Source organism: Falco peregrinus, chromosome 1 (assembly GCF_023634155.1).
Source record: "Falco peregrinus isolate bFalPer1 chromosome 1, bFalPer1.pri, whole genome shotgun sequence".
NCBI lineage: Eukaryota > Metazoa > Chordata > Aves > Falconiformes > Falconidae > Falco > Falco peregrinus.
In genome coordinates, this window is record NC_073721.1 from 57501160 (window position 1) to 57515492 (window position 14333).

At 43.3% G+C, this 14333-nt stretch overlaps 1 protein-coding gene and 1 long non-coding RNA gene across 2 annotated transcripts in view; one reads left to right on the forward strand and one right to left on the reverse strand.

The window, feature by feature from the left end:
* Positions 1-1736: 1736 nt before the first annotated feature.
* LOC129783652 (heat shock factor protein 5-like) overlaps positions 1737-14333 on the reverse strand; it is a 37792-nt gene continuing 25195 nt past the window's right edge. The window contains 3 exon segments of the mRNA XM_055793644.1: positions 1737-3482; positions 4651-4726; positions 7745-7904. Coding sequence (XP_055649619.1) covers positions 3404-3482; positions 4651-4726; positions 7745-7904 — 315 coding nt within the window. The 3' untranslated portion in view covers positions 1737-3403.
* LOC129783829 (uncharacterized) lies at positions 9829-12730 on the forward strand. The gene is made up of 2 exons (XR_008745808.1): positions 9829-10540; positions 12502-12730. It is a non-coding gene; the product is annotated as an uncharacterized LOC129783829 (long non-coding RNA).

Genomic DNA, 14333 nt, shown 5'->3' on the forward strand with positions numbered 1-14333 from the left:
ACAAATACAATTAACTTCTTAGCTGACTTGTCTACAAAGAGGGAAAGGCTCCATACGATAAGCAGCACTCATTATTACTCCGCTGCAGAATTTAGTTCTTCCAGAAGTAATACACTCTGTTTCGCCAGCACCTAACAGCAAACCATATAACGTGAAGATGCAGAGTTAAGGTACCTGTAAATGCACTGGTTTTGTTTCCCGGCTTCTGTGCTTCCCAGGGCTGTCCTTTGCTGTGCAGCTCTGATATTTTCCATTTTTTTTTATATTTGGATATAGTAATTGCTAACACAGAGTCTAAGGCTAGCAATCATAACATCTATTTACAACACGCACACTGGCTGTGTGCACCTATTCCACCAGCCTCCCATTTGCTTCAAACATGTCAGTCTCCCTGAGGACACGTTCAATGAGAAACCACCCCCCTATCCTGCAAAGCCCTGCTTTACTTGCTGCCAAGCCTCCTGCATCCCCCTGGACAGATTACTTTTGGAAGGCTGACCAGCTATTGAATCAACAAAGTTCAGCCACATGCCAACATTTCATGCTGTTACCTAAACGGTGTCAGAACTCTCAGAACTCCATCAAAACAGAACTGGTTTGCACTTTGGTATTAAAAGTTATGTCCAGGCCTGAACACCTCGTTGAGAGCTGGGCCACGCAGCAGGCTCCTCTGGGCAAAGATTTCTTTCCTAAGCAGCCATTACGCAAGTACCAATCTGTGAAAAAAATCTGAAACTCAAAGAGAGAGAACCTTGATTTGACATAGTGCTCTTGCTGCATGTTCCGTAGAAGGGAAGTCACCCACATCTTTAGATCTAACGGAAGGTAGGAAAGAAGCACCAAGTGCAAGGTTCTGCATGTGGGCTGGGGCAATACCAAGCACAAGCACAGGCTGGGCAGAGAATGGATGGAGAGCAGCCCTGAGGAGAAGGACTGTGGGGTGTTGGTGGATGAGAAGCTCAACTTGGCCCAGCAACGTGTGCTTGCAGCCCGGGAAGCCCAGGGCCGGGGCGGGTGGAAACTGGGCTGTAAATCCTGGGCCAAAGTTATTTCCTGCAGCTTAAGAAAACTGCGTGGGTCTGGTGATGTCTGGTTGCTGTCTTTAACTCCCCCCCTCCCCCCCCCCCAGTGGGCATTTCTAATAACAAAGGGTTAAAAGCCAGCAGGCAGTCCCCGCGGCGTGCAGGCAGCAGGCAGGCAGGTGCGAGCGGAGCCCAGAGCCCCCAGCAGCATCAAGGGCAGCACCGCCGCAGGCAGCGCGGCGGAGCCGAGCGGAGCGAAGTGTCTGCAGCAGCGCGAGCCCCGCGCACCGCCCCCCCGCGGGGCGCCCCCCCTCGCTGCCGCGGGCGCAAACCCTGCAAAGCCTCCGCAGCTGCGCAGAAAGCGCGCACGGGCCGGCGCAGCGCTGGGAGCCGCCGCCGCGGCTCCCGGAGAAGGGCCAGGGGCCGGGGCGGCTCGTTGCCGCGCAGCCAGGCTCGCCCCTGCAGCCGCCCCGCAGGAACTGGGACATGGCACAAAGGAAGAGCGGGCCGCCGGCTTGGGAACTGCTCCACCGGGCAGCGGCCGCTGGGTGATACACGTGTCAGCGAGAACCGCTGGAACAGGAAGCAGCTGTTTCTTCCAGCTGTGACACGCTCACCCTTGGTCATCGAGAACACGGAGAGAACACCGATGCGACACCCGTTGCTGTGCCAAAGCTCCATTTATTGCAACACCGCTACACGTCTGAAAAGGGAATCCAGCTGGCAGCTGCTGCACATCTGTCACTGCCAGAAAGCACCCCTGCTTCCAAGGCGTGTCCACCACCAGCAGACGGAGATCTAGGAAGAAAAGGCAACACTGAGTACACAGGAGGGCTCGGGTATGTTTCCCTCGGCAGCATACAGAGCCACCGCATTTCTATCGGGCACTACAAAATACGCTTCCAACGGCAGACTAGAACCTGATCACCTGAGGCCGACCCTGCCTGGGCAGGGGTACAACAGGGCACACACGGGAAACCACATCCCACCCTGCTCCCGGTAACAAGACTATCGGTAAAAACATCTTTATTACAGAAGGTGCTACTTATTTAAAATACCTTATTACAAAACATCTTTATTACAAAAGTTACTACTTTTTTAAAAATATCTTGTTACAAACCACCGTATTACAGAAGTTACTACTGGTTAAGAAAGATCTTATTACAGAAGCTGTAAGGAAAGGTTTCGCCTCAGTTCATCTTACTGCCCGGTGCTCCCTTAGCACATCCCGGCCACAGCTGGGAGCTACACAAGCCGAGGTGGTCCTGACAGCTTCTCTGCTCCCTTCTCGTGCGTTTTGCTCAGGGCTGGCTCGTATGAACACGCATGAAGCCATTACATGGATGGTTTAGGTGCTCTTCCACATGGATCTCCTGACCACCACAAGTAGAGGATGTGCCCCCTCTATCCTTCAAACAGTATTTTAACATGAACACAAATGTATAGCTATTAAAAACTTAAGATCTGCTATCAACATAAGTACAATCTTCCTCTAAAAGTTTAAAAAATATTTTCAAGACATAATTAGAACAGAGTACTAGAATAATAAATAACTTATCATTACAGATACCATTAGCATCAAAAGGAAATTATTAAACCAGAAGAATTCCCCAGGAACGTAAAAGATCAGCAGCTGTGACATACATACACTACATACCCTTGCTGGTGAAACAGAGAGCTGGTTCAGGAAGGAAGAAGGTTTCCTGGTTAATCACTTAGAAAATTAGCTCATCTTTCCTTTAGCTGCTCTCCTGAAATCTCTGACCCATTCAGACCCAGAATCTGGCGACTTTCCAATGCTTTTGTTTCATGCACGATCCCCAGTAAAGGGCCACGGTATGACTGCAAACAAAGGCAGCAAGAGCACCAACCACCACCTATGCTGAGCATACTGTAGCTCCCAACAACGTTAAATAGATAAATAAATAAGTGAAACAGATTCCTAACAGAGCACTAAAACCCATTTGCTTTCCAGTAAGGATGTCTCCAGAAAGTGTTTAAGGGTTCCTGTAAAGTTCAGGCTTTCCAAATCTAAAGAATACAAACAGCTAAGGAATTACTTCATATTAATTACTCTGACCACTAGGTGCTTTATAACTTGACAGGTAGAAAATGTAATGAAAGAGGCCTACTAAACAATACCCTACCAAGTTAAAAAGAAAGCAAAAAATAAGAGTGGTGTGGGGCTGGTTTTTTTGTTGGTTTTTTGCTGTTTTGTTTTGGGCTTTTTTGTGTGTGGTCTTTGGTGTTTTGTTGGGGGTTTTTTGGTTCGATTTTTTTTTTGAACACAGCTGAAATGATCCAAAGTGACTGTTGTGGGCAAAGCTCCACTGCTGCTGGAGTCTGACAGGGGAATCCAGCTGGCAGCTGCTGCACATTCGTCACCCACTTCTCACTCTCTTATTTCGTCCTCCAGAAAGCACCCCCGCTTCGGAGGTACATCCACCGGCAGATGGAGATCTAGGAAGAAAAGGGAATACTGAGTACGTATCAGTGCTTGGATATGTTTCCCTTGGCAGCATACAGAGCAATTGCATTTCTATCAGGTACTATAAAATATGCTTTCAATGTCAGACTATAACCTGATCACCTGAGGCCTACTGTTTAAAGAAATAGGAATTCTTCCAATTTTTCAAAAATTTAAATATAAAAACCCAAAGCAGATTATAAGAAAAGTGCTCCCATTCTTCAGTATGTATTATTTAGAAATGCCTTTGCCACCATGGATACCAAAAGCCAAACATGAATTACTATAAGCCCCTGGCAGTATCTAGAGAAAGGCCTGACCCGCTTGTGCCATATCCCTTTGTTTACCCAGAAAAGGCACAATTGCCTCAAAGCACACCACAGCCAGCGCCAGGATCCCAGAAAAAAATTGTGGCGTCACAGAGAGGACAGACAAGAGGCTCCTTTTTTGACAGTTACCTCGATCCACAGCAAAACAGAGATACTTCCCACGTATGGCCAGATCTTGCAGGTCAAGAAAGCGAACAAGTACCCCAATAAAGTCACAACAGCGCTACCACTGCAAACATCACCCACAAGAAATTTAACCTCTAAACAAACACATTCACATCTTCCAGCCTCTGTTCGTTCTCTGTACTGCCCAATAGGCACCACTTTTGCACTTTCTGACATCTGCCTCCTGCCAAAGCAGACTCTGTTGGGAACACATCTTGAAAACGCATAGGGATGGAGAAATGAGGGGGCTTGTAACAATGCACCTCTAAATTATGGCAAGTTAAGACACAGGGTATGACACCCACTCATCCCAAAGAGCAGACTGCCAGGACAGGCAATTTGAAATGCCTTCAATGAATATATAATGACGTCAAGGTAATGGCAACTGAGCTGGAGCAAGCAGCTGCCGCTCGGACTCCCGAGAGCAACTTCGCTTTGGGCTTCACACAGATGTTCGAGAGTTCAGGGCCAGGCCTGTCCGCACATTAACTCTTAACCCCTTTGTAGGAAGAGATCTCACTGTGACCGGATAGGAAAACTAAATGAACATTAACAATATGTTTGGCTGGAAGGTGCAGGAAACAGTTCAAGGGAACAGATGATAGCATGGGAGACCTTGCCTGAGTGAAGATTTGCCCTTAGCAATTGCACCTAGAAATCTATTTACCTTGGAGGGAATGAGAGAGAACACACAGTGACACAACTGCAGTGGCATGGGAGTGGGTGGTAAATGTCTAGGGCACCTTGCAGCATAAAAAAGAAAAAAAGTCAGAGACAGTCATCAGATTATTTGCAGGACTAGACGACTCACAGAAAAGATATGGTCAGCCATCGAGAAAGAAAGTTTTTTTCCTTAATGTCTCAGCATCAGCTTAAATGCTTCAATCCAGAAGTAACAAATTCCCCCTGCTCCATTCTGAGATGCCTATTTCCAGAAAGACGGGCTGCAAACAAAAATTCCTCCCATCAGAATGTGGTCCTTCTCCCGTGCTCTTTTAGAAGAGGAAGCACAAGCCACAGATATTAGGTCCAGTACAGCTGTGCTCACTAGCTGAGTGTACCTGTGGAGCACAATGCAGAGGAGATGGGGAAGGAGACTCAAAGTATTTACAGAGTTCCTCTCAATCCTTTGTGAAGTCCAAAAGGACTCCTGTTGCAAGTGTGTGTGCTGCCAACAAAAGCGGACAGATTTATTTCAAAACTCCCATTTTAACAGACAAGCTCAGCTAGAAAGTAGTGGGAAAAGCAGATGCATCATCAGCACCTTCAAATCTATGTCCTAAGAGCGAGCTTGGGGCTGAAAAAAAGCAGTCCCTGAAAGGTGAACTATTCCTTGCACCTCTGTGTGATAAACACGGCAGGAGCTAGAGCACCATACCCATCGCCTCTCAAGAAAAAGAGTGGGAAGTGAACAGACGACACAGCCCGTAATCATTTGCAATGATGTATCTTAGCGCCGAGTTAAGTTCTGCACCCTTTGTAGCAGACTCTGGCTCCCGGGAGGACTCAGAAGTAGTTGAAGAGGAGGCTTCTTCACCCACTGTGTAGTTAATCTGCATTAATGACATTAACTTACAAAAACCACAGTGGATGCTAAATGTTTGCACAGCTTCAAAAAGGGACTCTAAAAATCAATTGAAGGTTACTGAGGCCTTTTCTGCTTAATGGTACAGAAATGCCGAAGACACTGTTGGAGACAGGACAATGAACTAGAGACACCTTTCATCTTGATTCTGCTGGGCAGAATCTTCTTAAAACTGGTAAACTAGAATTTAGCTGAGAAGGCTGGTTAAATACATTGGTTTTCCATTTGAAGGAAGCAGATAACCTATCTCAGTGATTTACGGTGCTGCAGAGATGGGCTGGCAGCTATGGAGGGAAACCCTGGGGACGGTGTTTTAGTGAAAGGACGCTCGTCTTTTCTTGCTACAGAACAGCTGTGAAATGCAAAGAAGTCCAGTCCAGCTCTTTGGAGGGAAGCAATGCCTTCTCCACAAAGGCGGGGGTTTGATTCTTGGTGCGTTTTTACAGATTAACACCTTGGGTTGGGCTCAGAGCTGCTCCCAGTCACTGAAATGTACCACATTATATTGGCTCTCGCTGTGTGGTATCTAGAACTTGGTGTCACCGCGTAACAAAGAAAAGTGATGTTAAAGAAAAGTGACAGTAACAAAGAAAGTTAACATAGAAAAAAACAGCCTACTGAAATAGATGGAAGAAGAGCCTTTTTCACAGCAGGGTGTATGTATCAAAGTGCAGGCTCAGAAAACTTGCAAAGGAGTGCCCAAAGGAAAACAGAGAGGACTCCATCACACTCAGAGGGTAAGTTGCCAAGAAACACCTGGAAATCATCGTGATGCATTTCAGCACAGAGAGATTAAAAAAGAAGTTGTTTCCAAAGTCTCACAGAGGACAGGAGGTACTGACAGACAAAGGTGTAGTCAGAGCAGCAGAAGTCAGCTTGCACTTGAGTCTGCCTGCTTCAGGCTTACAGCTGACGTGCAGCTGACAGGCTATGCCAGCTTTGAGGCTTCTATCATGCACCCAACTGATTTTGGGCTAGCTTGAGCCTGATCACATTTGGCTCAGGTGTGCTGTCTATCTCTACCCTTAACACGCACACCAAGCCTCAAAGGTACAACAGTGGAAATGCAGACCTGGATGACCGTCACATTTCCCAGAGAGTAGACTATGCCAATTGTTGCTAATTAGCGTTAGCATAACAGTGTTTCATCCCTGTGGAACAATCCCATGGGAATGCTTTCCAACATGTTCCTGTACATAACTTTACAACTGGCACGTTAAGCAGATGTTTTGCTTCAGATATGAAAGATGAGAAGTTTGCTAGTTATCTGTGATACCAGGAAGTAATTGAACAAGAACTCTCGATCATGTGTTTTAAACAAAAGCTTGTCTTTTTTCAAGGTGGCTTCCCACCTTTTTTCTCAGCTTCCTGAGAGAAAGACTTTATTCCTTACTTAAATGTTTGAAACTGATGGGCATTATGAGCTGAACTATTAACTAGCATCATGATCTGGAATCTAGAAACTACCCTTTGAAGTGAGCAACAGCTCTTCAAGCTCTACCATCGGCTCTTTGATGAACAGCTGTGAGGGAAACAGCTTCTTAGAGACTTGCAGGCTGAACCAAATTCCCCTCTAGAATGGATCCCAAGTACTTTTTGTGTCCTCTTATGTCTCTCTAATCTGTGGACATTTAGGTTTTCCCTTCAGTTACTAGATTTGTGAAGTTTTTAGCCTCAGATACTCTGCGGCTTGTTTTTCTCATGTGCTTCAGGACACTATCAGACTGGTACAATGTATTCAGTGATCTGAGACAAAGAGTTCAGACTTCTACACTAGCTTCATCAGTTTGGTGGTTTTTGCCCCTGGAACTTCCATAGTTACCTCATTACTCAGTGTTTCCTTCACAGCACTGTCGCTCTCCAGCGAACACATCTATGGACTTAATCTCAATATTGTGACATCCAGGTTTCTGGCACAACTCCCAGAACTTCAAGTTTTATTTTCTTACATAATTTATACCCTTGCCCACATCAGAGTAATTAGCATAAGTGTCTCTGTTGAAGCGTGTTGGTAAGTACACTAAGAGGTTGTACAAGTTTAATATTTTAGCGAAGGAACAATGAGGTACTTACACGGCAGACAACAAGTAAATTCTTCTACTCTCCCCTTTCTGTAATAGTTAGTTTCAGAGTAGCTGTCACCGTAATCTCTGAGAAAACGTAGAATCTTTCTTACCGAGAGAGTTGCCTGTGTCTGAACTGCGTCTTTTCCGGGAGAAAGATTTTACAGATGAATCTGTCTGTTCTACAGATTCGTTCACAGGCTCAGCTCCTGAAGTGAATTGTCTCTCTTCTGTCTCCGATGTCCTGGATTCACTTTTAACACTAGTATTCTCCTTAAAAAAACACAACACAACAACAAAAGAAATAAAACCAAAGATCACTCAATGTTATCTTATAATAAAACTAATATAAAACCAACAAAACAAAATAAAAGCTATTCTTCTCCACTCCAAAAGGGCATCTAACAGGTGGTGAACACTGCCTAGACAGTTGACATAGTAAGTGTTTTTAACTCAGAATTAAGGTTGCTAAATTGAAACAACCTCTTACAAAACATCATATCAAGCAAAATATGAGATCAGAAAACTAGAATACACAAAGATAGGGTACATGTCCCCACAGTCTGAACTTTTCCCTCAGTTATTAAACTAGCTAGAAGAAATAAGCCAGAAGAAATACAGGTGCACTCATTCTTACCAGCACGTGTAATAATAACGACAGATCTAGCTCAAACAACTTGACAGAGCTGTGTGATGCAGAACCACACGTGAACCACACATTTCTGGCTGGGAATCTCACCCCACCCCATCCAGTCGTTAAGACATTAAGTTATAATGTGTTGCTTGCTTTTTAGAGCCCTCTGCTGCTGCTCTACATGTATTTTGCTCTACATGTATTTTGCAGGCAACCATTTGGCAAACTGGTACATTTCCATGATCATGTGGCAAAAACCTGTAGCTTAAAAAAAAAAAAAAAAAAAAAGGCCCAAACAACCAAGTTCTGTTTCTATTTCACTGAGGCAGTACAGGCCCAAAGTTAAGCACCTGGAACCTACCTTTAGACAGAAAAATTTTCACAGTATCACCTGTTCTAGAATAGTCATCTCTTCTGCAAATATCTTATCCATCAATAACCTAAAGATGAATGACTGCTCAGAGCCTGCAATGTTTCCTTCTATTAAAGGGAAAAAAAGCTTTAGAAAAGCATTATGTGTGAGTTTACAGAAGACAAGAGGTCACACTTGGTAATAAGATAGCCTTTCCAAAAATCATGTTCACCACCTTGAGTCTGTCATTACTCCATGTTGAGTATATAACAGGCTATGTGTATACGTATCAATAGAAACACACATACATTGCTTGACAAAGTTGTATAATAACATTCAAAAAGGCCTGTGCAAATACAGTAATGGAGTACTCCAGGGAGAACTAGCTCCCTCCCACACACCTCCTGCACTTGCTGGATACCCATTTGACTCGTTTTTTCCTCTTTGAAATGTGCTGTCTGGATGTATTGCTTTAGTACTGTTAACAAGGCCACGTGAAAAACACGTGGCTAGCAGTGCCTTTTGTCTAATGTCTGAACCACAGCTCCTTCCCAGGCACAAAAACAAAGAAGGAAGGCAGGCTGTAGGTCACTACCTCCACCAGCTAGAATCCAAGTCTCACGAGTGATGATGACTTCTCTATTCCTGGTGGCATTTACATAATAGCAAGTTCTAGAAAAATTAGTGATCAGCCTTCATCAAGTAGTGAGAGAAGGGAAGATTTCTCAGGTAAGCATTCTAAACTGGGTATTCCACCGGACAACTGCTCTAGAAACTTCATTATTTAAAAAGAAGAGAATAATGAAAAGCAATACCAGGCAGGGGTTGTAGAAACCAAATTGCAGTGTTTGATAAAGAAAAAACAAATAACATGCATATTGGGATCACCATTATTAAGAAACTGTTACTAGCCTACATGGTGAAAGTAGTCTAGATACTCTAACTAGCAGTTCTGCAAAGGACGTGGGGATGCTGCAGTGCCCAGTAAGGCTAACGACACCTTGGGCTACACCGGTGACGTGCGGAATTAGACTCTCTAACTCGAAAGTTATAAAGTAGGTATGTTTATTGCGCGCAGATGCACGGGGGATCGCTCCTCCATAAGCGTGGGTGCCCGAAGTGACGAACCAACTCACATTTATACAATGAAACAAATTAACACCTATACATATTCGTTACCTAAACCCTGCTTTGTATGTTAATTAGCTTACCAGTCCGTTTTCTGGAATGTGGTGGTCTTGCAGGTTTGTAGGTGATTCATGTTCTTGTGACCATCCAATCTTCTTCAGGTGATTCATGTCCTTGTGACCATCCAATCTTCTCCAGCAAGGAGACTTAGCACTCCCTCCCTCTAGATAGCATTTGAATGTCTCTCATCTTTTTCTCATTCTCTTTTAAATAGCCCCTTTGTTAGAGAAAGAAGGGCAGGCGTCTCCCCGTCTCCCCTTTGTTAGAGGAAGAGGGGCAGGCGTCTCCTCAAAACTGTAGTTGTCTCCTCAGAGCTGTGTGCCTATGTGACCAGACACCGCACCCATGACTAGTCACCATACCCACATTCCTCGAGCAGACACATACAATCACAATCGATGTCCATTGTCCCCATTTCACACTATTTCTCCATATCAATCCCCCCTTTTCTATTAAATTAAGTAAATTCTTTTACTTAAGCAGTCTTCCCGAATGATATAAAGCATCATACATAAGTGTTACCCTTTTAAACATTCTCCAAACCCACAAATATAACATAATGGTTAATATTAAGGAAATTCCTAAACTGATCAATAAGATCACAATGGGGTGTACCATAGTGTTAAGAATTCCTGTTGCAGAAGGTGACCAGCCAAAGAGAGTATTCCACCAATTATGGTTTCCATCCTGTTCTACCTTTTTAAAACTTTCTTGATCCCCTCTACATCATGATGGGTCATAAGAAGAGTTTCGTGTCCCTTTTCTTTGGTTTCTTCCAGTATACGTTGTAAATCTGCATGTTTTAATAGTTCTTTTATACTATTTATATTTAGTCCTATGGGGGTAGGAATTATCATCTGTGATAGGGTAAAGTTGGATTTTAAGAATTGATGAGACACTACTGGGGCTGAGTAACTAAAATCGCATCCTGTGATAGTAGTAAAATTACAAATACAGTAATTTGAATATTGTGCAGTCTCTTTTACCTCCCCATCTATGGTTATTGTGTTACACTTAGTTCTCAAACATGCACATCCCTTCCCTGCATATATAATTACTGTTTTCAAGTTTGCATTTGGTCGGGCCTCGAAATGACATATTTTCTGATCTGTATCTAAACAAGTATCCTGAGCCATTGTAGTATTGCTTTCACAGAGGAAGGCCTGCTGTTCTCGTATAATACAAGATTCTAAATCTACTGTTTGCCACTTGTCGCCTATCTTTCTGGCCCATGTTCTATGTTCAAAAGGATATAGGAGCACCCCATTATGGTTAATTCCAAGGGCTACAATGGGGTGTATGGTAATTATTACTGCATTATGTATGGTTAACACAAAAGCTGTGATGGTGTGTGTGTTGGGGTCATAGGTAAAGTTCACCATATTCCACCATGACTGGAGTTTTCTTTCTACCTCCGTAGCATTGTCCCAAACCATCTTTCGAATTTCCGTAGGAAATATGCCTTCCTCTCCTTCTCTTATTATGGATGCAGCTATTGATTGCATCCACGTTTGGGCTTGGATACAACTTAGAGCCAGGGCGACGTCGTCCTGTAAACCACCTAATGCCTTAGTGATGAGTTGATGATCTTCCATGTTTATTTGTTCCCACCTGGGGAGTACCTTCGATATCAACCATTGGTGCGCCCCTAATGCCAATAATGAAGATTTTAGTGGTTGTTGTAGTTTTGATAGATCGGCCGTGGTGGCGGCTAGTTTATTCATTATTACCTCTGAGTCTATGGAATTTAATACTCCGAGTCCTGTTCCCAACATTCCAGTTACATCTCTCATTATTCTGTTTCGATAAATATTTCCCCTTTTTCTTAACCAAGTTGTCCATCCCTCATAAGAGGTTCGTAAGAAGGGGGAACAGGATGGCTTAGCATCAGAAACATTGACTTGTATTTTTAACTCTATTCTTTTAAGAGACCATTCTGGGTTAAACAACATTTGTTGCTGACCTGTATTTCTGATTACATATGGTCCAATTGTATAAATTTTTGGATTTGGTTTAGTTAATTTAAGATCAAGCGTTAATGGGGTTGTTGTAACTGTGGTGGTGGTAGGAACAGTGGTTAGCATGATTGTTATTTTGATCTTATAAGTCAGAGCTGTTCTTGGGGATTCCTTTCCTAGGCATATTATAAAATTGTGCCAACATTCCCGTGAATTAAAGCACATGGTTGTATTTAGAAGGGTAAATTCCTTATCTACCTTTCTGACATTAATCAGGGTGTCTCCTGAAATCTTGGTGTTATCCTTTTCATTATATGTTTGACACCCTACTTCGGTCGACTTTGTGTACATCCTCCCGATCCCATTGATTCCTTTGGTACACCTCATTTTCAGAAAAAAACACCATAGCTAGTTTCGTCTTTGAGTCCACCTTTCCCATTATTCCAGTGTGTTTTTTCTGGGCATGATTCCAAGGCCAGTTATCAGGCTCTTGGTTGTAGGCAAGAGAGAGGGTACAAAAAAACACAAATGGTTTAAACCCACTCTTGATCATTTTAAGAATCTAAATGTTCCTCATATATACATATAAAATCTGTTTTGATCAAAAATATCTTTGTTTGAGTTGGGGCTTACTGATAACAAGTTGGGCAAGACTGGCCACTGGCTCAGTCCCAGACTTTTTGTTCTATATTGTTTGTTGTGGTGCCCTTCCCATACGGTGGATCTACAACCGCTCAGGTTCACTTACTTGCCACCCACATTGTTCCCATTTTTCCGAGTAAATTTGAGTTTCAGTTCTTTTTTTATCTGGGGTTACTTTCCACGAAGTTGCAGGGGCTTTCTTAATCCGGGTATGGTGAATCCAAGAATTCTGTCCCTCAACCTTGACTGCAGTGTAGGTGGTGAGTAGGACTTGGAAAGGTCCGGTCCACTGTGGTTCCAGGGTTTTATCTGCAAAACACTTAACGTATACATAGTCCCCTGGTCGTATATCGTGAACAGGTCCATCCAGACCCCTACTGCGTGTTCCCATCACATGCTTCTCAATTCTTATTAATTGTTTGTTTAGTGCCACCATATAGGAAGTCATTGTTTCTTCACCAATTTGTGAAGACATCCCCTCCTGTACCCCATAGGGTCGTCCATATAAAATTTCAAATGGGCTAAGCCCCTCTTTTGCTCTTGGTCTAGTTCGAATTCGTGTAAGAGCTAATGGCAAAGACTGGGGCCAAGTTAGATTTGTTTCTTGACCTAACTTGACAATCTGTTGTTTGATTAGATGATTCATCTTTTCCACCTGGCCACTCGATTGTGGTCAGTATGGGGTATGTAATTGCCAATCTGTTCCTAGATGGTGGCTGATCTGTTGTACTATTCTGGACACAAAATGTGGTCCTCTATCCGAGGACATTACTGCTGGGACTCCAAACCTAGGTATTATCTCTTGGAGTAGTATTTTGGTCACTTCCCGGGCTTTAGCAGTTCTGCACGGGAAGGCTTCTGGCCAACCTGAAAAGGTATCTGTTAGTACCAATATCGATACCCCCCTTTTCTAGGAAGTTCTGAGAAATCGATCTGCCAATGTTGCCCTGGAACATTTCCTCTATTAATGTTCCCTAGTTTTATTTTATTTGCTGTATTGGGATTATTGCGTAAACACATTTCACATTGCTGAGTCACCTGTTTTATTACAGTATACAAGTTTCACCCTATCAATTTCTGATTTAGACTTTTATATAAAGTATCAGCTCCCCAATGCATCTTATTAATAATAGGGCTGTGGTCCATATTAAATTGGATGGTACCACTATACAACCATCCCTTAAATAAATCCACTTATTTATTTTTATTTTATCATTCATGTCCTGAATTACCTTTAAGTTTTCTTTAGAATAGTTTGGCTCTTGATCTGTACTTTCAGTTTGGATTTTATCATCTGGTATTAAGGATAATTCCTCCTTTCCTACCTCCTCTGTTACTCGTCTGGCCTCATGGTCGGCCAGGCAGTTTTCAATTTCCAAATCAGTGCCTCAGAGTGGGCCATGCCTCACATCAAGGTCGGGCATGGCATATGTTCCCACCGCTCAACGCCTACTGGGTTGCAGCCAACAGCGGAGCTCAAGATTCTGCTTGGTGGCAAACACAGAGGCCAACCCAGTCTTGCCCTTGACTATGGTAGGAGGCACCTGACCAACCTTATTCCTTGTACTTCGTTGTCAATGCAGTTTCATCTGCACATCCCATAACAAGTCACTGTCATGGCAAAACACACAGATTTACATTAGTAGAACTACTACAGAGTGTATTTTATTTCACTTTTTCTGCCAATATCCCCACAGCCTTGCTGACCAAGGGATATTGTTTTTATCTGAACTGAGCAAGCCTCCCCCTTATCATTTTACTGTAACAGGTAAAGCGTTTTTCACCTTTCCTGGAATTTATTTTCAGATACACCTGGTTAAAAATTTCTCTTACTTCAGGGAGGTCCTCTTTTCCTCTTTTCTGCTGAATTAAAGATAAGCTCAATATTTCAATTACTTGATCATATTTAACTTGTAATTTCATTTCCC